The 24,633-nt window shown below is 38.3% G+C and overlaps 1 protein-coding gene across 2 annotated transcripts in view; it reads right to left on the minus strand.

Moving 5' to 3' along the window:
- Positions 1 to 11,030: 11,030 nt before the first annotated feature.
- Positions 11,031 to 24,633, minus strand: part of gfra1a (gdnf family receptor alpha 1a) — a 102,086-nt gene continuing 88,483 nt past the window's right edge. For both annotated transcript variants that reach the window (XM_080868542.1, XM_080868543.1), the window contains 3 exons: positions 21,975 to 22,156; positions 13,333 to 13,380; positions 11,031 to 11,835 (listed from right to left, as the gene is read on the minus strand). In XM_080868542.1, the coding sequence (XP_080724668.1) occupies positions 11,683 to 11,835; positions 13,333 to 13,380; positions 21,975 to 22,156 (383 nt within the window). In that variant the 3' untranslated portion in view covers positions 11,031 to 11,682. The remainder of the gene's footprint in view (positions 11,836 to 13,332; positions 13,381 to 21,974; positions 22,157 to 24,633) is intronic.

Here is a 24,633-nt window from a genome sequence, read left to right on the forward strand (position 1 = left end):
TGCTTTGTCAGAGTTTAACTTCAGAAAGAAAACATTTTGTGTCATCGTGTAATCTGTGTTCCCTCTTGTTCTATCAGTTTGTCACCCAGACTGACTTTATGTAATCATCTAAAGTTATTCAAACTTTTCTCTAAATAAAAAAGCTAAGTTAAAAAAAGTTCAGCAAAACCTTGATTTCATTCTTTATGTTTAGATCAAACAGGTTTCTTCAATATGCTTATAAAATAATCCCTGTTTTGCATTTGTCTACAGCTTTTACGATTTTATTTAGCAAGGTTAAGGCATTTGAGAAATGTGAACTTTTTGTAGTGTGCCATCCCATATGGAAAAGAAATAGAAAAAACGTATAAAAGACTTGCATCAGATGTGGCCTACTTCATATAGTGAATCATATAAGGTTTATATGATTTACTCATGAAAGTGGCCACTTTCATATATTGTTTTAGTAAGTATACAAAACATACAAGTTTCATTTATATAATTTCTCTAGGGATCACTATTGCATGCTTTTCATACAAGTTTCACACAAGACAGATACAAACTTTATAAGATTTATATACTTCTGTTCCATATGAGGTAGCACCATATGACGATCCCATGTACCACCTGTCTTCTCAAATCTGCTCTGTTTACACTCAAATCTGCCTGACAGAAGAACAAGCCTCAGCATTATGGTCTGTGTAGGTTCTCAGTCATCCAGGACATGGTAGTCTAAGAGCTTGGGAAAAAAGTGGTACAAAAGGGTAACCGTGGAACATGCAAAGAGGAGGCTATTAAGCAGTAGAGAGTAAGACACCCAATATCACGGCAAAGCATGTCATAGGCACGTCTCTTAAGCGTGAAATGAACACATATGCTTCAGTTGCAGATTATATTTCAGTAAAACAAAACTTCAAATCTTATTCAAGCCAACATGAAAATAGTCATAGGAAAGCATAAACAGACTGAGGAGCTTGGGGAAAAAAACGACTGGACTTCTAAGTTTCTTGAACAACAGAGCTCTGGTTCTTTAGACTACCATGCCATGGATGAGACTGAGAACCTACACAGACACATTTAAAGAGACATTACTAACACATTTGCATATAAATACACACCAGCCACCTAGCTTTATTGTTTCTGGCTTAAAAGGAGCTTGGAATTTATACCTTCCTTGGTGACTAGTGGCTTGTTGGCTTTAAATATATTATCTCCCTATGCTGGTACTGCAACTTAAGCATGCGTGTCCATTTCACTCTTAGGAGAGACAAAGCGTGACATGTACACAACGAGCCAGCGTGTCTACTGAATACTGAGGAGTCTAATGAGGTTTAATTAAAATGCGCCACCATAAAGTTTTGAGATCAAGAATTCTTACACTGTATTGTTGCAGAGCTGTTAGAATTGTTCTCGTTTTCTTGGTTTTAGTTTCAGTTAATTTGCTTGTTTCCCCTTTAGATTTTAATCTTTAGTATTTATTAATTTCTCTTTTAGCTTTTTTCTAATACTATAGTTCTGCGTATGTTAGATGCAAGGTGTAGAAAGAATTTGTATTACACACTTGTATGAAGGCCTGTTAATTCACTGTCATGGCATCCACTGATGCCCCCTCAGACTGGTTGTATTTACCAACACAGCCAAGACAAAGACCAAAACAAGGACAGTTTATATACACTTCTATTTATTTTTGGAAACCAGGGGGTATTCTTTCTTTTTATCATGACTCTAGCGTCAACAAAAATTGTACTAAAAAAAACCTTTGAAGCTGCTGTGCATCTGCAAACCACTTTGCAACCCTTCTTGAAATTGCTGACTTTTACACTGTCATATCCATTTTAACTGATGCCTGCTCTGTGCTGATCTTGTTGCTGCCCCTCCCATCTTTATGTCTATGCATGTAGAAGGCAGTAGGTGCCAGAACAGAACATTTCTCCAAAATATAATATAGGTCAATAATACACATTACAATGTTCTCAAACCCCAGTGCCAAGTCCTAGAGGCCAGTCTGTGACTCCCTGGCAACCCCAAATCCTTGTGATCTCTAGCAACTAACGCAATGAAGGAGAATCCACATTTTTTTAACCAGCAAACTTGGTTGCCAGGTGGTCACTAAGTGGTCACCCACTGGTCTGTATAACTTATGACTGGGACATGAGAAGACTGTTATTTGTTTTGTTATTTATTTACTTCTAATTATAAAATTATAAGTAAGTATACTTATATTAATAAATATTCAGGAGCATAATTCTCGGACCAGCCTACCTCGTATAACACCTGACTTAACACATGAGTTTATCAGTAGTTTGTTGACATACATTTTTTCTTCTTCTTCTTCTTCTTTTTGATCTCTTAAAATGTTTATTCACATCTCACTAACACACATTATTGGTTGTTCCGTCTTACAAGAGAATTAAATGAAGAAGAAAAAATTCAGACATTAAAGTTACAAACAAAATGACCAATTATACCGGGATTATAAAGACGCACAGATGATTACGACAAACACATCTATTATTATTCATAACCTATTTGTCACAGGGACATGAATTGACCACACAGGAATTTACTGCACTGCAGTGCAATTCCCTCATGATACATTAATAGCTGTTAATTCATGCTGGTGTCAGGAGACCCGGTGTGTTTATGTTAAGTTTTATGATCCTCTTATAAACTGCCCATTAATGAATAGAGCTTTTGTATCGATGAACTATAAAAATAGATAATATCAGGAGCCTTGTTATGAGTGTGAGCGAATGAGGCTGCAGGATGATTGTCAATTCTAACAATGAGTCTGGTTCAGGTTTATTCTGGTTATAATTCATATGCATCACCTATCTTAAAAGTTATTGATGCTAAAGTGAAAGTGTTTATTGTACCACAAATCTCTATAACATGTGTGCCTAGAGAAAGGAAGGGCAATGCAAGAGTGTGTAGAAACCTTACCTGTGTTGAACTCTGGAAAGGTCGAGTCAAAGAAGATTAAAATGTTATCTGAACCTATCAAGGTGGATGAGTTGGAAAACAAACAATCCAGTCAGTTCTTATGAATGCAGAAAACACAACCATCTGTAAACACGCTTTAATGCTGGTCATTTTCAACATGTGGTTGAGAGGGGATTGACTCCAATTTGGTGGCTACATGAACTTTTAGCACCTCCATGTTGGCTACATGCTTCATCTGTGGGGGTTGTACCTTGATCCTAACAAATGACAAATTCTGTGGCCACAAATCAGAAATCAGTCCAACAACTAGTAACTGTTTGAGAGATGAGGCTGAGATGGAGATCTACTTTGTCTCGAAATTAAAACATTTTTAAGAAGATCAAATCTAAACTGTAGTTTCAGATTTCATAGAACTTAATGACCTCTAAAAATGAAAAATGTCTGAGGAGGTACTTAATATATACAAAGATATTACAACCTGAGGGACAGAACTATTATTTAATGGGAAGCATCTTCATTTCATCTCAGCCAATATGACCAAGCAAATCTCATATAAGACTTTCAAACATTAAGGAAACATACAAAAACATGTGCAGAAAGCTTCTACACTAAAAGAACTTTCAAATGGCACCTAGCGAGGTAACCATGCAGATTTTGAAGCCAACATTCAAAATTTAGATTGTACCCATGGCCACACTCTAAAGTCAGTAACTATCATGCATTCTTTGTTTCTTCATTCAAAACAACACATTTTAGTTTGCAGTAGGTTTATTGATTTGGACCTATTTGTAAGCGCATCCATTTAGTTTCCATATGCATTTATACCAATTCATTTCTTTTTTGCTTTGTGACTAATCATTGATTCTCTTACCTGGCATGAGCCCTGGGAGTTGCCAAACAAAAGATGGCAGCCAGGGTTTAAAGCACTTAAATACATAGAGGGGATGATTGGACCGCACCACCACTTCCTGCTGAAGGGGGAGAATGTGTATTTTCTTTGATTTAAAAAAAAGCTTTTGTATTTGATTCAATATTTGTCTTTAGGGTTTAGTGGTTTTGATTTTCTTCTTTGGTGTTTAATTTATTGACAAACTGGACTGTACTGCATCGTTTTTGTTGTTTACGACTGTGTTTTGTTTAGTTACCCCCTGTTGCGTCATAGTGGTCTGACCTGCCTTGTGTGTCATTTCCTGTTTAGGTCGGTTATGTTTGGTTTGTCAAGTTCAAAGTTTCGTTTTGTTTCTTTGACCTCTTTTATGAGCTCAACATTTATTGTTTTGTAAATATAACTTTTTGGGTTAAATAAATGAAAACCCTCTTTTTCTAATAAGTCCACAATGCAACAACTGCAAAAAGAAAGCAAACAATCACCTGGAAAAAAGCCATGAAATGACCACAACTACCATAATTATCAAGTCAAGTAAATTCTAAACACTCATTGAAAAACAAAAAGAAAAGTACAGAATTTGCCTGTGCAGTAATTCAAGCATGGTGTCAGTCCGGTCAGGCTAGGACGTCACGTCTAGAGGCAGATTTGCTCTGCCTACAGTTGCTGCAAATCTGCAAACTAATTTGCAAGGCATCTCTACACCGGCCATGTTATGTGCAGTTTCTGACTTAAACGCCATACCTGTTGTCACTGATGCCTCCTCTAATATTTGCTGGGTTTTGCTAAAACTCCCAAAATCTTACTAAATATATACAGTGTCACCTTAGATGGAAGTATTAACCTTCTTTTGAATATAGTGGTCCTATGTTTCATTTGTATTCTCTTAAAAACAAATCAGCATGATTCAAGATTTTGATGAAAATCTCTTGTGGAAATGACACCTTTGTATTCGCGCTAGGACCAAATTCTAGTTCACTAAAATACGCGGTCATTAATTTGATTTTGAGAGTCAATTCTTAACTAAAATGAGGTGAAGCTCATTCTTGTCGATTTTATGAATGATGAAATTTGCATCTATAGCCAACCACTGTTCTTATTCTAAAGTTATTCCATTTTACTGCACAGAAGCCAGGTGATGCCTGCTTGTGCCCCACAGCTTTAATCACAGCACATTCATGAATGGCATTCCACAGTATGAAAAAAATGGCTTTAATGACTCTTAATAGGCTCAATTTCTGAATGTGAAACGTTGCCTGCTATCAAAAAGTCATATTTTCCACATTTACTGGATTTTATCATTTGATAGCTGTCTTTACAGTTTTGTTTGGAAGCTGCAGGTGGAGTGGGGACTAATTTTAGGATTGTATGTCATGTATTTGTGTGACTATTTTATAGTCTATATTGTGACTTTCAGATTCAGCACCACCTGCCCAGGGGCTCGTCCATGTAAAGTAAACTGGGTAGAAAGAGACTTACAAAGGGGAGCTATAAGGTTGAGATTTATTATTTTAATTGGTACCATTCCAACATGTTAGATTTTGGTGCTTTGGTGTTTTCATTAAACATAGACTTTTGTTTTTAAGCATGTCTCACACCTCAGTAATCCACACTTCTCCTCCAGGAAGTAGAAAGAAAATGTCACTTTTAATTGTGTTATCTGCTCTTTGTACCCCCTCAGGGTGGAACAGAAGCAAAGACAGGTTTGTAAAGTGGACAGAACTGAAGGGTAAAGTACGTTTTTGGAACAAATTAAGTCTTTCCACTTGAGGCTGCCATATTAATTACATCATTGTAGTTATTCTACTGTATATTCTGCTTGATTCTCGGACATCGAAAATGTCAATGCAAGACTAATCTTTGAAGGAAATCTGAATTGCCAGGGTGAAGAGAAACAGCCAGTATGATTCAACTTGTTTCTTTTTCCACAAATGGACTCCAGATGAAACAGATTATAAAATAAATAAGTTAACCCAATAGAAAATGAATGTAAGCAAACCTACAAACAGTAACAGATCTGGAATCCCCACTGTTCTTTTACCATATAAGTGAAACAGCCTTTATTTTAAACTGATGTAAAACAAAAACATCAGTTTGTTCTACAAAATAGATTTTTCACTAGATTTGCAAAGTAACTGGTACAGTAACCTAGATAATAAAGTATAGTTTAACAGGGATTTTGGAGGTTGTGCATGGTGGACCTCGACAGCAGAAAGTGGATTAGCACGCACAGCAGCAGCTCTAGATAGCCGAAGTGGAGTTCAGTAGACTGTATAACAAAAAGTTGGGTAAACTGCTAGTTAAATAAATACATTTGAATAAATATCAATAGTAGTAAGAGTTTCCATTAACTGAGCAGGCACAGTTTTGTTTTGTATGTGGATGTCTGCAACTTTGTTACAGTAAAGGAATAAATAAATGACATCTGTGTTGAAACTGGATATGGAAATGTATTCTTTTGTTCACTTACGCTTTACAAATGCTGAACACAAACTTCAGACCAGAAATGAGAGTCAGCAAAGGAGGGCACACTTCACTTATAACTTTCTTTATGTTCCTATTGCGACCAACGGTTGTGAACTGGTCTCCTTGGCAATAGTAAATAAATAAATTACTGAAACCATTACATTTTCTTTCTGCGTGTATGAAATTTGTTGTATAGTTAATGGCTGCACATAAAGAGTGACTTGAACACAGTGGTAGAGAACGATGTCCACGGATCGCCTTATTTTAGGCATTAAAAATACTGTGAGTCAGATATTTTTTGCAGCTTGTTGCATTAAGTGATGTGGCATTTATGTTCACTTCCCCAAATTAACAAATTCTTGGCTAATGGGTTTCCAACTGCAAACGCTTAACACAGTGCTTGGTATTAATGGGTGAGGATGTGCAGTTCACTTAATGGAAGAGAAAGTAAACTCAAATGTCAGACTAATTTGATGACATTTGATGACGATGCACACAACAATTTCCCCCATCGTGCTTTTCTATTATACAATAATGTTTTATTCATATTGCTTAAAATGCATCTGCAGATGTGCCCAATGCCAACTATCAACTCCACTTTTATGACACATTTAGCCATAACTGGGAGCTCGAGGGCCAGTATTTACCTGTTCAAAGGAGTTTTTCAGCCCACTTTCTGAATCTCTGCTACAGAAGTGCTCCAAAGCACTAAGTATTTGGAAACCTTTCGTGAAAACCGATTCAGAAAGGAGGTGGAAATGAGGAGGGACAGACAAAAAGTGAAATGCTGGAGGAAGTTTGGCCTCACAGTGCAGTAGGTCAGTTTTTTTGTGCTTTTTCTAAAGTGGCTAAAGTGTTTTCTTGGTAGGGAAATTTTAACAGTGCAAGGTAATTTCTTTATGCAGTTAACGTTACACTCAAGTGTTTCCAGAAAATCAGCAATAAGACCACTCGAGCCAGGTGCTTGAGTCCAACCCACATATTAATGACTCCTTAAGGATTATTAAGTGCAGTTGACATGAATATTTCCTTGCTTAAAAACGCCAAAAAAAAAAAAAAAAGCCAAAAAGTCCAAGTCTCGGCATGTGAACCATACTTCTGGTCATTAAATTATTTAAAATAAATAATGGCCCCCAAAGCCGTTGAATGGAGGCTCTGGTGTCGTAGACCCCAGCCTCTATTGATCTTGTGCTTAGAGCTTATATATACATAAATAAGATGTAATTGATCAAAATGCTGCACATTATCTGTACAAAAAAAATATCTACAGGAGTATGGATCTTGCCTTCTTTCTTTGAAAGTTTTTCTTAAAGTCCAGCACCTGCCACAAAGGTCTCTGGTATGCGTGTACCCTTTTGTTCCCCGTGGTTCTGTTTCTCAGCACGGTGCCTCGGATAATATAGTATTGCTGTGTGCTCACTCGGTCTGCTGTGACCCCTCCTCCTCACACCAGTTGGTCAAAGCTAAAAAATTGTGCGAAACCTCAGATGACTCTTACTTTATCTTTGGGTTTCCTCTGGCTTGGTAACCCAGGGTCAGCTGCATTAACACACATGATCTTATCGGCCTCTCTGGATCACCTCACACGGCCTCAATGTTTCTTTAATCCTGCCCGCCTCACCTGCCTTTCCCACGGGCCCGGTGCCTACCTTTCATGTTTCCACAGGGAAATAACATCACATACAAGCAGTCTGGGTGATTTAACAGTTTTTAATTATAACTTTTTGTACAACAGATTTTACATTTTCACAAGCTAAGAAGTTGATGATGCCACATAGCTAAGGGAGTCTGCAAACTCAAAATCAAAAGAAGCTGGTATTTCTGGTATTTCAAAAGAACAAATGGGACTGTGAAGGACAGCAAATATTTTTACCATCTCTACTGTTTGTTTGGTCCAAAAGTGGGGATCCTTTCATTGTGAGGAAGTGTCCCCAGTTTTGAGGCCTTCTGTGATCAGAAAGCACTGAGTCACTCTCATATTCCAAAGACCACGAAGACACGGCTCTGGGATTCAAATATAAAATGATCACACATACTCTAAGACACAGTTCTTAGAAATGCAATCAGTCCCAGGCAGGGCTTTTTGTAAAACAACAACTAATAAGATTTCTCTTTAACTTTCCATCCAAACAGACATTCAGTTTGTGGGAATCATCCCACGTCCCCAACCATCTTCAAACACACCATGAAAAAATCCTTCCAAAGCATGGTCCGGAATATATTTGTCCTTAAATATTGATTTCTAACACCATGCAATGAGTTTTCTGTCTTCCTTAACTTCAGCATAAAAAAGAACCATTTAAATCTTTAGCAGGTCCATCTCATTAACTTCAACTCATCAAAAGAGCACAAATTAGTAAAAGATAGAAAAATAAGTGTAATTTTTATCCAAACAACAAACAAACAAAGAAAAACCTGTCAACACTGCATTTTAGCAACGTCATAAATGGGGCTATGGTACAAAACAGTATGCTTAGGAAATACAGCTGTTTTTAAGGTACAGTAAGAGAGTTATAATGATATCCTCTGCCTCAGATGCAATAATATTCCATAATCATGTACATACTGAGAGAAATATACATTTAAGTTGTTATAAAAAACAATATTCTGGCTTATTCAATGTACTCTATGTTGTATCTGAATGTCAAAATAGCTCACAATGCTCTGAAATAGAATATTATCAGACATTTATTTGTCCAATTCATAGTTTCAGCCAAGTACATACAGTGCATATACCATGTTTATGCTCGGTAAATAACATTAAAGTTCTACTATACATTAGTTGTGTTTTGAGAAGCGACATAAACCTAAGCAGCGAGTGATGAGTATCTTGTCAGTGGCTAGTGCTGAACATGCCACAGAGATGTGTGTAAGTATCCCGATCACAGAGAAATCTGTCAAAATTAAAAGCTAAGATTTTATTTGCCTCCAATGGAAAAGCTGGAAAAATGATGCCACAATGCCGTGTTTTTCCCTTTTTTTAATTTTTCCAGTAGTCATCCAAAGTAGACGCACAAAACCATTAATGATTTCCATATAGATCAGAAGACAAAAGTAACCATTTGCTAAACTCCTGCCTGTGCTTAAGGTGTCAAGCTTTGAAGTCTGTTCAACATGGCAAAGTGGTGTTCGTCACGAAGAGCAATTTAACAATATTTGAAAAGTAGGAAGGGTGGTATCATCTCTTGACTCTAACGTTCCATTTCAAATACCTAAATCAACTCTTAAGTTGATATTCTTTATAATTCAAATTTGAAAATTATTAGGTTATTAACAACTAACACTGTCAGATCAGGACTCTTTGCCCTCAGGAGCATCATCCACGGAACATTTACCAAAGTTAGCTCTCATTCTCAAAACTGTTTCTAGTTTTCCAAGTTTCTAATGATGACATATTAGAACAAAAGAATTTGCATTTCCAAATCTGCTAAATGCATGCTCACGGTTTCCCTGGAACCACAATAGGCTGTCTATTGTGTGTGCGTCTTGTTTTAAAGCAGCTTGTACTGAACTTTGGATACTTTCTTGTTATTTATTTGTTTGTTTTTGGAACTAGAAGTGACAGATTAGGACCACAGAGCCAAGTGCTAAGCTGTTAGCTAACACTAACAAGTTTTCTTAGGAAGGTGCACCCACAGACTGAACTGTCACACTGCACAGACACATATACCTGTTGATAATATTCAAGTAATATACAACTAAAAGATGAGAACTTCCGTTATTAAAACTGGACTTAGTGGACAGACTATTGGCCAAATTAACCACACAGGAATCTTATTGAATAAGTGATCACACTAGAAATGCTCCAAAAGGTAACAACACCACGAATATGGCCGAGGGGTCAAGTTCAGTGACCTGAATTAGCTGAGGTGAAGGCTAGCAAACATCTAGCATATTTCAGGCAAACAGCACAGCTTATATTAGGAAGCAGAGTTGGCGTGTAGCCTGCAAGTGTACAACAAAAACCCTCATTTGAGGTTCTCGTTCTCTAACCAGTAAATGTTAATTATGTAAATAAGCTTGTTAGTTAGAGATTATAAAGTATCTGTGACAGATCTTTGCTACTTAAAATGAAGAGGAAATTCTGCCTCTTTTATGTCATTTGAAACTCACCATACTGGAATTAATTAGCAACAGTGACTACGGCTTATGGGGTTTAGCAAATGGTCAGCTTAAATTTAACATTTCCTCTCTGAACATGCTTTGACAGTTTTACAATTGAGGCAATAAGTTGTAACACAGAAGTGACAGAAGACGATGTACTGATGGATGCATGAGTTAGTGCTGATTACACTCTACAGCAGCAAGCCTGCTTTTTGTCAGCTCTGGTTTTTGTGGGCTCGATGCAGTGGCGTTCATCTAAGCAAAAAGGAAAATTCAGGTAAAACTTTAGCAGCTTCTCTCTTACATTCTCCAAAAGAAACATTAAACATGGTTTGGACAATTGCAAGTATGCACAATCACTAACGAGTGGAGTGGATTCAGCCGTCCACAGCAGCGTCCCGACCTGTGATCGCTGAGCAACACGCCGTTTTATAAAGTGAAGAAAGGGAGCCGAAAGCCTCGGACCTAGTGTGTTGCTGTGTGTTTCTGTCTGACTGTGTGAAAATGTGCATCAAGTGTTTGTGGGACTTTGCCTGTGTGCTTCTGCCAGCGGCAATCTGTGTTCAGTATGAGCTACAATAGAAACAGTTTGGGCGCTAAACTTCTCTGACGTTTTAAGTTAATGTATTTTGTCCTAAAAAAAGAAAATGACTTTTTTTCGTCAAGTGACATTTAATTCAGCTCATAAAAATGTAAAATACCAGATCACGGCATTATCAAAACAGACACATACCACAGAGGAGATGGAGTAACACCTAAAAGGCTGCCCAAGTGATAATATGTAGCCATTACTGAACTCACTGTGACTTTTAAGCGAAAGATCCCACCTATAGCCTCAACACACAAACAGACATGGGTGAAAACTGATCAGACAACTCTGAAAATTGATGTTCGTTTACATTGAGTCACACGCTGTGGTTTATTGGAATGTAGTCCTCCAGTATTTTCTCATCTCTGCCCAAGTGAGCGGGGTACGAAGCTGTTTTAAATCACCTCTTTCTCTGACTAACCCAACGTGAGCACACAGTCAAAACTTGAATTAACATGTATAGCAGATCACTGTTTTAGCACACAGCAGCAATGCTAAAAAAAAAAAAAAAAAGAGAAGAAAGAAAGAAACAACAAAGCTTTTCAAAAATTCATTAAAAAAAACAACAACAAATCAAAGCAGGAATTAAAAGACAGAATCCAAGAGAAAAAAGTACAACAGGTCTAACTGAAAAGAAAGGATATAATTCCTTGTTTGTCTTCTTCTTTTATACAAATGTGTTTGTCAGTCTGTTTGTTGCTGGGAAGTGACGCAGCTACAAATTGCCTTGCCAGGAAAGCACCGGCAGGCTGCAGTACCACAGCCAGAACAGCGGGGGCAGCAGGGAGGCCAGGCCCTCAGGCCGTCTGGAGGCAGCCGAGTTTCTCAGGATGGCGTTGGAGGTACTTGGACCATCTATCTGAGGGTCCTGTTAGACAGGTAGACAGAGATTGGAGAAAATGAGCTCAGCGTGGTTCTGAGATGTCCCAGAAAGATTATGTTCACAATATGCAGCTGGCATTGCAGAGGAAATTAGGAGGAAATGCAAATGCCTCAACTTTTGCTTATTTTTATTTTATTTTGTTAATATTATGCCTACATACTCATGTTCACAATGTTTAAAATGTCTTCAGCATTCATTTGGTGTGGCACACTAAACCATGAAAGGTTGTTTTTATAAGTAAAATGCCACCGTGGAAAGTTAAAAAGTAGAAGTGTGTGTGCGTGCTTAAATTTGCATGTGCACCACGTGCTGGTATGTGTATACAGGACTTCACCAGCGGTCTTTGGCTAATAAAGCTGCAAGCTAACGGCTGGGTCATCTCCCCAAGACCTGGCCCTGCCTCTATTAAATGTCAGTCCAGTGCATAACAGTGCCTTATTATTGTACAATGACATTTACAGTGAACTTTAAAAGCCACCAGATAAGCAACGATCCCATTTCAGCCTCAAAGGAACTACAAAGAACAGGAGTTTACAAAGAAGGCAGGAAGGATTGCTGTGGCAATCACTGTCAGATGGAGGTCAGAGACTTTCAGCTGGGTCAGATTAGAATTGGTGATGATATGATAACTTGCCGATTGCCTTGTGGTCTTGAATGAAATTGTCGTATCAAATGAAAGGGCATAACAGTTTGAGCTTTCACCACCGAAACAAGTTATAGGTTCTCTTTGTGCGATACTGTATCTCAAAGCAAATCTTTAATAGCAGTTTTAACCTGTAACATCAATATAAACCAAACGGCCACCGTAATAAAACCTCCCGTCTAAAAAAAGCACAGGTCCCCCTCGTGTCACCAAAATAACCCTGACGCTTCGGAGATAGATACAAGACCTTTATGGTGAGTTTTCTTAGTGTGCTGTGGTGTAGATGCGGGGATGTTGGCAGCACATCTTCTGTTTCTGTTACTTTAAAATGAGTGAGGAGGAGAATACCTCACACATATTGTGGGATACTAATTTGGACTCAGGGCTGGGTGAAGACCTTATGATCATGTGAACAAGTGTGATATTATTTATTTGGGTGGTATGTGTCACAGTAACACCCACATGTATACCAGGAACACGTTTCCCTAGCAGAATCATTAAATTATAACGAGATTATCAATGTTAGTTACTTTGCCTGTCAGGGACAGCGTGCTGTGGATAGATACTTGCAGAGCTGTGAAACATACTTTAGATGGATGCTTTCCACTCTAGTTATTAACTTTTACTTTAATGTCAAGGTTTTGGTATAACTCTTATCAGAAGGTCTACATTTTGTTGTTTTGTAGATGCCTTTTTAACCGTAAAAGGTTTACTTAAATACATCTCTAACCTTACTCAAAACACATAGTTGCTCTTCATGTGCTAGACATTCAGCTTATGCTTATTCTTCACTTTATACAATAGATTTGTAGTACAACATTCACCGACATTGAACTTACCACACAGATGACGCCATCGGCACTCGAGTTTGACTGCGATTTCTGAGCCTGCAACAGAAGGATACAATCAAACATCTCAACCTACAATCAAGCTTATATCTGCAAATGGCAGTCGGGTTATACGTTACTGAAGTTTCAAGGTTGAGAGTCTGAAGTGTGCATGTTACATCACAAAACAGAGACTGTCAGCAGAGAATCAGAAGCAATTCATTTGCTTTGTTCAACAATCAATGCAGCAATATAATTTTAATTAGACTGAAAATATTCTGTCAATGTGTTTTCACAACAGGTGAAAACACACGGATCGGTGTTCAAACACTGTGACTGTGACTAAACTTCAAACAACTATCACATTCATTCTGTGCATTTATGAAAGCTCGGTGCTGCTCTGATCATAAAAACAGATTGGAACCTGAAGCTGAATTGGAAAAATCTACAGTAACCTTGCAGAGTTTACGCTGAGAGCCTGTTAAACTTTTAAAGCCTCTGATATTTACACAAGAAGAACGAGAGTGAGCGCAGGGGGACAGTCAAACCCCCACTCTGATTTGATCTCAGATTTATCATTCAGCAGCTGTCACACACTCAAATACACTGCCTTTGAGTCCCAGTCTGTCACACGCACACACAAACGCTTTCACCATGTGCGTAAATGAAGGTTAGGGACTGTTCTGTGATGACAACCATGACGGATAATTTGAAGGCTTAACTTTTTTTCATGATTATTACGAGAGTACTATTAAAATTACAGCATACGTAGATATCATACCAAACGCAGAAATGCTCTGTGATGCAGAATGCAACTCTGTGGTTGAGCTCAGCCAACCATGACCATCCAGTTTTTCAACAAAATGCTTGCTGGGTTACTTAATTACTACTTAATAACTGTGTGTCAGCTAATATTAGTGTCTTTCATTTTTTATTTAGGAAAAAATGTAGAAATGTATTTGTATTTTGTTAAACAGTGTTGATTATATCTAACAATATATCATACAATCACATAAGGCAAAGGTACTAAACTAGAAATTGCTTTTTACATCTCTAGCTGGTATTTCAATCATACAAAAACATACAAAATACAGTCCTGATCAAAAGGGACGGTCGGTTTAACTGGAAATAACTTTTGTCATATCTAAGAGATCATCTTTAAAGTAAAGAAGCAGCTTCATTATGACAACTGTGGTTTCAGTGTTGAAGTTAACCACCAGAGCCCAGAACGTAACATTACTGAAGGTTATTGTGGCATCATCTTGACAGAAAACAGAACAAAAAGTCAGCAAACATCCAAAGACTGGGAGTTTGAAGTCTAGAATCCAAAATTCAAATAGAACAGAAACTAATGCGCCGCAACCAGCGTTGGAACATACATCAAAACCTCTGAGTTCACTTTGCACGAGATAACTGTGAACAGGGAATACAAAAGAACATATTTAACTGTGTTGAATTCAGCGTTACTCGGCACAGTACATGAAAAAAATATATAATGGAAAAAAAGAGCAGCAATGGAAAAAAAGAAACATATATAACATCGTGACAATCATGTCCTCTGGGTCTAAGCTCTTCAGGCAAATTTCTAAACAGATTAGAAGTGATTACCACTTTTGCTGATTGCAAGCCCACCATGAGCTGATTTACTGATTGGCAGAGTAGACCTTGTAATCAGCATGTGAACATCTTGTATTTTTGTTGTGCATTTGGTGAATTAAGCAGCTGGTTATGAGTTTGCTACCTGTTTTTCTTTTCTACCTCCAAGAAAAGAAACTTTATTTTTCTCTTTTCTTCTAATGACCTGCACACTGAATATATGTATTGAGGATGGATGCTGTAAGTGAAACGCCTGTGTGTATACAGGAAGTAGGTGTGACAGCATAATAAATGGCTCCTGTATACAGTATAGTGAATTCAGGCCAAAAATAGGGACGCACAGAATGTAGCAGGCATAGTATTATAGAAAGTGAGAATGTGTATTTTGTTATTATACCCATGCTTCAGCGCTAAAGTGGAAAAAAAAAGGGTTGGGTGGAATGATGTCTATAAATCATGGTGTATTTGCAGGCCTCTGCACAACGACCCAAACAGCAGAACAAGCTGAGATTTTAAAGCATTGTCAAGGAAAAAATAACAACACAATGACTAAGCACAACTTGCTTAGTCATTGTGGGGTTGTGTTTCCTGATTAAGGCCCATCTGTGTTTACCGCCATTGTGCTAAACGTTTCCCCGTCTCATCACTGAAAGAGACGATAAAGTTTTACAGCTTGTTGCTGAAGTTTCGAATCCCGAGGGCACCGAGTGTTTCGCTGCAAAACGTTGGAAAAGCTTAATCATGTGAATGTGAACCTTACATCGCACATAGATGTAGGCTTCCATCTGCCACTTTATTGCTTTTATGATTGCAACATCTTCATGATGACTAACAAATTCAGCAATTTAGATGCAGATATTTGTAAGATTTGCATTGTTGCAACTGTGAATATTAGTCATTCGTGTCTTTATAAGATTTTCTGGTGATGTTAAAAGTGTAATGTAATAATAATTGTGATTTAAAACTGACAAACATAGCAATTGAAACACATTTATTGCCTTAGCTTCCTCTTGGACTTTTGAGCCATTTAGAGTTTTCGTCTTCTTTTACAAAGACATCAAGTCCGTTAACAAATATGTGCATGGGTGGAGGTCAGTGAATTCAAATACACATCGCTGTTCTTTGTTTTGTTTTTCTGATTTACTTCCCTGTTTGGAAAAGTCACATTAGCATGTAGAACATTTCCATATTTGTCCAGGGTACTTCCTGTCTGCTTTGGAGTCAACTATATTTATAACAACAAAAAAGAAAAAAAGAGAAATCAGGCTGACAAAGCCCTGCGGTTTTTAAATGTGTGCTGATCTGCACACATTTATGTGTATGTGTTTCTCTGAACATGTGTGTAAATTTTAGCCCTTTTGTGTGAGGAAAGAAGAAACGCGGCAATTCTAGTATCTTAATTTCCTGTAAAAACTAAAGAGGATGAAAGCGTCTTCACATTACCGCCAAAACAAAGACACACAGTGGGGAAATTAAACAGAGAGGAAAGTACCCTCTCCAGCACAAGAAACGAAGACAAGAAAAAGGAAGCTGGGTCTCTTCTAATTCAGCTGGCAGCTTGAGAAAAACACTGTTCAGCCACATGTTTGAACATTTTATAAAGGAGCCAAGTTCGATTTATAGACACTGATAATTTGAAAGGTCTCAGGCTGGTTATTCTCCAGCCCCTAAAAATATAGATCTCACTGGGAGGTGAGGAGCTTTCAGCTTTTAACACCTTCAACATTTTTTCTCTCCACTTTAATTTTTTTCGTCTTTCAAGCCGGGGTAAATGCACTTCAGATCTGCCAGATTCTCACTGGCTGAAACTGGAAAGGTTTTGAGTCAGTGTTTAATGGTGATTGTTCTGCATGTTTGTGCGTCTGTGTGTGTGTTTGTACAGGAGAGAGATCAGTGAGGAGAGTAGAGTGAGTTTTCTTGACAGGCCTGTCCCCCGAGTGTGTCATTTCAACAGCATCGTCCGCATTGATGCTTACATACACACACACATTTAAAAAAAAAAAAAAAAAAAAAAAAAAAAAAAATCACACACATACATGCAACAGCACTCGAATATACCACACACACACACACACACACACACACACACACACGGACACAACAACTCTCTCATTAACTTGTATTTGACGTGGTATCAGAGCAGTGCCAACAGCACACACGCATCAGTACACTACCAAAGCTCATTATCAGTGCAGACTGGGTGTTTGTGTGAGTGCGCTTGCCTTTGTGTGGATTTGTGTGAACAGGCTTGAGTGTGTAATTGCATCTATCTAGAATATCTGTCTGTTAACTTAACTTGCAGGGCTTCATGGCTGCTTATACTGTCTGTGCCTACGTGCATACAGTACAACCTTCCTCACCCACATACATATTATATGTTGCAGCTATCACTTTCACATAGATTAAAAGCTATGCTATTCTCATACTGAGTAAGTAATGTGGAGAACGGCCCAGCATAGCCAGCTACATTGCTACTAAGACACTTTGAAGTGTTGGTGTGGCGCTCGGTAACATCACCTCAGAACCACATTACTGGTTGATTCTTCTCTACATCACTGAAAGCAGCCACTACTGATTTGTCCTGCAGCAACAAGTGTTGTTCAGTGTCAGGTTTAGCTCTTAGCAGACTTTTTCACCTTCTAACCTCTGATATACATACAGCAGACCTTTGTAGGACTTTGAGCACAATGGTATGTAAGCCAGGTTTGCAAAGTCATCCTTTGTCATTCTGGTACATCACTGTAATGCCAGCCCACATCAGATCACCAAGCAACTGGCCGATTTTATAAATGGCATGCTATTTGTGCATCTGCACGCCACTTTGCAACTTGCTCAACTTCCTTCATGCAGTCAGTCATAGTTTGTCTAAATGTGCGTCTGTAGTTTCATAAAAATCAAAAAGATTAAACATAGAAAATATACACAGAACTAAAAGTAAAACTAGCTAAAAGCAAAAAATGGTAAATTTTCATAATTATTACTTTTATTAATGAATTTTTAATGTCACAGTTGTTCTGCCTTCAGTCAGGTGCCCAGTTTTCCATGATTAATGCAGCTCTGGCTTCAGTGTTGTGCTAATTAATATTTTAAATATTTAAATAAAACATGTTTGGTAGGTTAATTAAATTCTAAATTGGCTGAAGATGTTAATAAGTAATGAATGTTTGTCAGTCTTGCTTTATCAGCCATGTGATAGACTGGCAACCTGTCCAGGACGTACCCTGCCCTGACTCTATAACGCTGAACAGTCACGGGTTCAGAGTCCCCCGTGACTCTGAACTCCATAACTGGTTGATTAAATGGATTAGTAACATAAATAATCGATTTTGTTTCTAAAAAGAAATAGGTGATTTCAAATGACAAGGCTACATAGATCTTATGTTATCACTCTTTATTTTGGCCGGTTTGTCGTGGGTTTAAAACCCTCAGCTTTACTACTGTGGTGCACTCTTACTACACCCATCAAACAGGTTTCTAGAAAAAGCAGCAGTAAAAGCTGCAATAAACTCGGCACCAAACTGCAACCAAAGTGCTGACTTAAATCGCTAAAGACCCAGTCATTTCCCTCAGAAGATGGAGGATCTCAAAGGAGGCTTAAATTTATCTATCAATCAATCAATCAATCAATCAATCAATCTTTATTTATAAAGCACTTTTCATACAGAAAAAATGTAGCACAAAGTGCTTTACATAGTTAAAAGCAGCCCACCCCACCCTCCAACTCACTCCCCACACTCTCAATACACATATATCCCCCCACCCCCACCCACACACACATACACACACGCGCACACTTAAAGAGTAAAAATTGGGCTGGGCTCGCATGAGCCAAGTGAGGAAACATTATAACAGGGAGCCGTCTGCACCGGGAGCCGGTCACAGACCGCAGCCTCCGGGCTGGGCACACAGCAGGAGGGAGGCAAAGGAGCCCCCCAACCAGGCTGAGAGGACCCCAGAGACCCAGCAGCCACGGTCAATAACAGCCCCGGTGCAGAGAGCGCCCTCCGAGGAAACACTGGAGATATGACGCAATACGATATATACAGGGTAAAATGATAAAATAAATAAGAACAGGATACAATATAAATATAAATATAAATAGAGTAAGAAGATTAAAAAATGAATAAGAATAAAATCAAAAAATATTAGGTAAATCCTAAATTAATAATAGAATAACAGGATAGAATAAATAAGCATAAAAAATAAATAAACGCTAAGTAAAAGCTAAATTAAAAAGGTGGGTCTTGAGCCTGTTCTTAAAAACATGTACGTTCTCTGCGGCCCTGAGCTCCTCCGGCAGGCTGTTCCACAGACGAAGACCATACCACTGAAAAGCTGCCTCTCCGTGAGTATGTGTCCTGACTTTAGGGACAATCAAAAGGCCAGTACCAGAGGACCTCAGGGTCCGCGAGGGTTCGTATGGTAAAAGCAGATCTGAGAGATAAGAAGGCCCAAGACCATTAAGACATTTAAAAACCAATAAAAGAACTTTAAAATCGATCCTGAAACACACGGGGAGCCAGTGCAGCGATTCTAAAACCGGTGTAATGTGGGCCCGCCCTCTGGTCTTCGTCAGCACACGAGCTGCCGAGTTTTGCAAGAGTTGTAAAGTTGAAATATTCTTCTTAGGAAGACCAGAGAGCAGGGCATTACAGTAATCAATGCGACTGGTAATAAAAGCATGCATCAGCATCTCCGTGTTGGCCCGAGAGAGAATAGGGCGGACTCTGGCTATATTTTTTAGATGATAAAATCCAATTTTGGTTACATGTTTAACATGTGGGATAAAACCAAGCTCAGAGTCAAAAATAACACCCAGGTTTTTCACTTGTAGCGAAGGACATAGTGAAAATGCCTCTAATTTAGACAAGAGTTTCTCTCTCTGAGCCTCAGGACCGACAATTAAAACTTCAGTTTTGTCCTGGTTAAGCTGTAAAAAGTTTTCTGCCATCCAAGATCTTATATCCAAGATACAGTTAAAAAGGGCATCCATTGGTCTGGTGTCATCAGGAGACACGGAGATGTACAGCTGCGTGTCATCAGCGTAACTGTGGAAGTTCACTCCATGCCTCCTGATGACACTGCCGAGAGGCAGCATATACAAATTAAAAAGTACAGGGCCTAGAACCGACCCTTGAGGCACACCACATGTCATTCTATGGATCTTAGAGGAGCATGTATCCATACTCACCATAAAAGTTCTGTCAGAGAGATATGAAGTGAACCAGTTGTGTACAGCACCAGAGAGGCCCACCATGTGTTTCAGTCTGTTTAAAAGAATAGCGTGGTCTACTGTATCAAAGGCTGCGCTTAGATCCAGTAGCACCAGGACTGAGAGCTTTTGGGAGTCCCAGTTACAGGTGGCCAGAAACACGTCTCCCAGTGAATCGTAATGTTGTGTGTGTCCACTGAATGTGGAAATAAACAGTCTAAAAAACAATGTTAATAATTGTCTAGCAATTGTTCAGTTTCTCTCAAACAGCAGAAAAGAAAAAAAAATCAATTTATGAAAGGCTGGGTTCAAAGGCTGGGTTTTTAAAAACGAAGCTAATTTTGTTAAGTGGAGTTTATCCTCTTTAAAATTTGCTGACTGTGGATTTTTAGCGGTATTACAAAGACGAAACCAAAACTATTCAGAAACGGCCGAAACAGGCACATCATGTGCAAATATAAGATAAGGATAAAACATGGTGTTTACAGTTAAGATTTCTATTCACAAAAAGAAACGATTAAGGTGAAAGTGCCTGTAAACAATAACTTTAACAGTTGCATGCTGCTGCATTGGGTTGTGGTATCGTTATATGTGAAATGGCCCTCTGAGGCTCTGTCATCTCTCTGCTGGTAATCACAGTGTTATCCTCATTTCCTCCCTGACCCAGGAAGAGCCCGTCACCAGTGTTCAGGACTGATCCCTCCATTTAGTCAGCCAGATAACTGTTGTTCCTGTAGTGCAGAAGAAGCTGCTCCAAAGGACAGACTGACAGTTTCAGAGCCTTACAGGCCAAATTAGGGAATATGTGGATAAATGCATAGATACACACATGAGTGTGTCAGTTAATGAAGGGGCACGCCTAGAAATCTACATAGGGGGTAAACATGAATAATCCCACTAGAGAAAATATTCCTGTCCACTTAATACAATATAATCTCTGATTTGACCTAAGAGGAAAATCTCCCTCCATATCCCCATCGGCAACTTTTTACTACCAACCTGGCAATATGACAATTAAAAGAATCGTAATGTTGAGTAAAGCTGCAGATGTTAGCTGGTATTCTCAGTCTATTTGGCAGTAAGGACAACACCCCACATTTATTTGTACTACAGTACTCATGGATCTAGGGGGGTGGTCTTCACACGACAATGAGGAGAATACTATGAACCAAAGTTATATAAGATTATTCTTTTTAGAATATTAATTAGAGAGAGAGAAATGACATTTACCAAAGAGTTGCAGATTATCAGGTCAGATAAAAAAGAAGGAAACTTTAATACCTTTTAGAAAAAAAAAATCCTTTTTTACAAAGTAAAACTATCTTGCACCTGTGCTACATTGACTAGAATCCAGCAAAAATAAATTTGGGGCATGCTGAAGGAGGGTTTCAATCTTGATATGTATAACCTCAAATGTGAGACTCACATGTATGGTGTCATATGGTGTCTAACTGAGAAATAACACCGGGAAAAAGGGAAAAAAAAGGTCTGAGAATCATTTTCTTACAGACTTCAGCAGTCATTTTTTTCCTTCTTATAGTGCTATTTAATTTTCTTTGTGATAGCCTCTATAAAATCCCCCTGAAAACTCCATGCCGGCTCGCTTTGTGGTAGTTTGCAATTTTTGAGGGGCAGCATTGGAGGCAAAAGATGATGACAGGTTGACCTGCAGGATGACAGCCTTCCCTGCCATCTTCAAAGCCACTGGATAAACCCAGACTAAAAAAAAAAAAAATAGTACCGCTCCTGCAGTGTTGATCTTTGAAAACTAGACACAATAAAAAATGTTGGAGATTGGCTGGATATGTGGGACATCTGGTCAAGCTAACCTGCGTGTGTGACCCACCTGTAGGCTGCCGCAGAAGTGATAGATTGCAGGGTCTGTGTTAATGTGGTTGTCAATGGTGTTGGGGTTGCGTTCACGGTTTCTTTGGTAGGGGGTGGTGATGGAGGTGGTGGTCTGGACGGGGGACATGGGCTGCCACACCCCGACATCAGTTCCATTCCCGAAGGCCTGGATGGCGTTACCTACAAAGGGAAGAAAAGAAATGATTATAGGTTTCCTGTCCAGAAAACCAAATCCAGGTAAGTTAAGTTATTTCATGGCTCAAATGCACGATAATCCCCGTGTTAAAAGTAAAACTGTATTTTGCCCAAACCACAATTATAGGAGAGTTAGTGGGTACTTAAGTTTTGTTATCACTTCCCTCCATTATAAATTCACCACACCGTCAAAAACCTGAGTGCTGATGTGGCTATTTACCATTAGAGTCCATTAGCAACCCTATTAATAGCCTTCTATGGCTTTGATGTAAAACACACACACATGCATATACACACACATCAGAGGGAAGCTGAGCCTTACAGAGCTGCTGTTTGAACGTAATGATATTCTTCCCTCCAACAGTGAATTATGACCCTGAAAACTGTGGTAAAGGAAGGAAGAGCTGATCTGCATAACTGCTCTTTAACCCCACTCAAATATTCATACTTACATGTGCAAAGACACGTGATTATGTCGGTATGATGAACAGCATGCAGTATTTTCATATTGCATGTTCAGGTTTGTTGGTTTCCGCAATTTTCTTTGACAAATCCAACGTCAAAAATTAAAAACGCAGTTGTGAGACAAATTTATATAAATATTAGTGTAAATTATTACTATAATCTGTGTTTAAAATTGATTGCCTACATAGAGCATCAATGCAGAAACGCAGTGTTGCTTTTAGAGGGGAGCTAAAATAAAGTGCTGCAATTAAGTTTAAAATAAAATGTGTTTTATTAGCAGAATAACCTATCAGTCTTTTCTAGCTCTTATTGAGATATATCTGTATTAAAAAAGATCCATCATAATTCATTAATGATAAAAGATCTATATTTGAGAGTAAAAGCAGATTCATGGTTGCAGATTCATGTACCTTAAGGTATAACATGTCATTAACCTGCACCTGCAATAACTTGCAATGCATTAAATACATTAAAAAGATCAGTCAACGTTTGACATTAAAAACTTTGCATAAAGTCCTTAAATACACCCAGCTGGACTTGATAAGTTCATTTGTGAAATGATGTAATGTAACACACAGTAATGTTGTTACTTTGAACATAAAAATGATAAAAAATTAGTATAATGACATTTAGTTGCTGAGCTACAGATGGTGTAGCAGGGGTTTGAGGAGAAATAAGCATACATACATAAAGACAGATTTTTTTGTATTATAGTAAGAAAGCTCATACTGACTAATACATATATGCCTGGTGATTTGCCTTGTATCTGAATATGATGCTGACACCAGTCTATGTTGTTGCTTCTGGAGAAAATGAGGCTTTATTTTCTCCAGTAGTTCAGGAAACATTCACTCCATTAAAGAGAATATGGACACACATCCATAACCAGTTTAAAGGAGGATCTAAAAACCAAGTGAACCTGTTTCAGCCTGCAGACCTGTAAATTTGCTGATTCAATTCCAGGCCTTTGTAGAGTGGCATCCTTTAGACCGGTTGTTTCTTTGCAGGACCAAAGGAGTACCAGCAGCCGTGTTAGCAAAATTAATTTGTGAAAACTGAAGAATGGCTGATATCAGATCTGAGAGAAACAATCCTCGTAGTCTTTTCTGAACACAGCAAGACAGCGTCCCCTAATTCCTGCTGACCCAAATCTACTCGTTTTCTTGTGCAAGAGGAATGATGGGATCCTCGGTGTGTGCCTGGCATCTCAGAAGGTGATAATGTTCTCAAAATGTTTACCTCTGGCTACATGCATTAGAAAAGTCTGGATTTTAAGGATATTTTATGGAATTTTATGCAATCAGATTTTGTTCTGATCTGTTTGAATAGTCCATGTAAAGAAAATGGTGAAAGATAAATGACTTAGATTTAAACAGAGTTTCTTTGAAGCCACTGAACAAATCACGATCTTCCGCTCCTCTGGTCTTTCCTTTCCTTCCTCCTGAGAAACTGATTTCCAATTGAACTCCCCATGACCTAGAAAGAACCTTTGAGTTAGTTCCAGTCTGCAGATTTAATAAATGTGACTAGTAATCTCGAACTAAGCAAACCCAGAGGCTTCTTCACTTGATGTGCCTTGCCAAAGTGAGCTCTGGTAAGAGAAAGATCTCTGACACAGACAAACAGCATAATGTTTTCATTAATGTAGATTCTATAGAACTTTATTGTGAAGGTCGTTGTTGTGATTTGGCACAACTTAAACAAAACTACTTTTTTGTTTAGTTTAGTTTTATCAGTGTAGAAATCACATATAATGGCAGAAAAAAAAAAAGGCTATGATTGTGTTTTATTTATTATTAGCTATAACAATAGACATGCCTTTTCTGTGTGTACCTTTCATTTTGACAGTGACAATGCAAAATATTATTCCCTCAACATATTTGTTTAACATTTCACAAGAGATGCGGTAGCTGAAGAAATTGGCTGGCATTAATTTTTGGAGATGCAATATTCAGCACAAAACAAGTAATTTTTGTCAATATCCTGCAGCCCTGATG

Source organism: Rhamphochromis sp. 'chilingali', assembly GCF_963969265.1.
Source record: "Rhamphochromis sp. 'chilingali' genome assembly, chromosome: 20".
NCBI lineage: Eukaryota > Metazoa > Chordata > Actinopteri > Cichliformes > Cichlidae > Rhamphochromis > Rhamphochromis sp. 'chilingali'.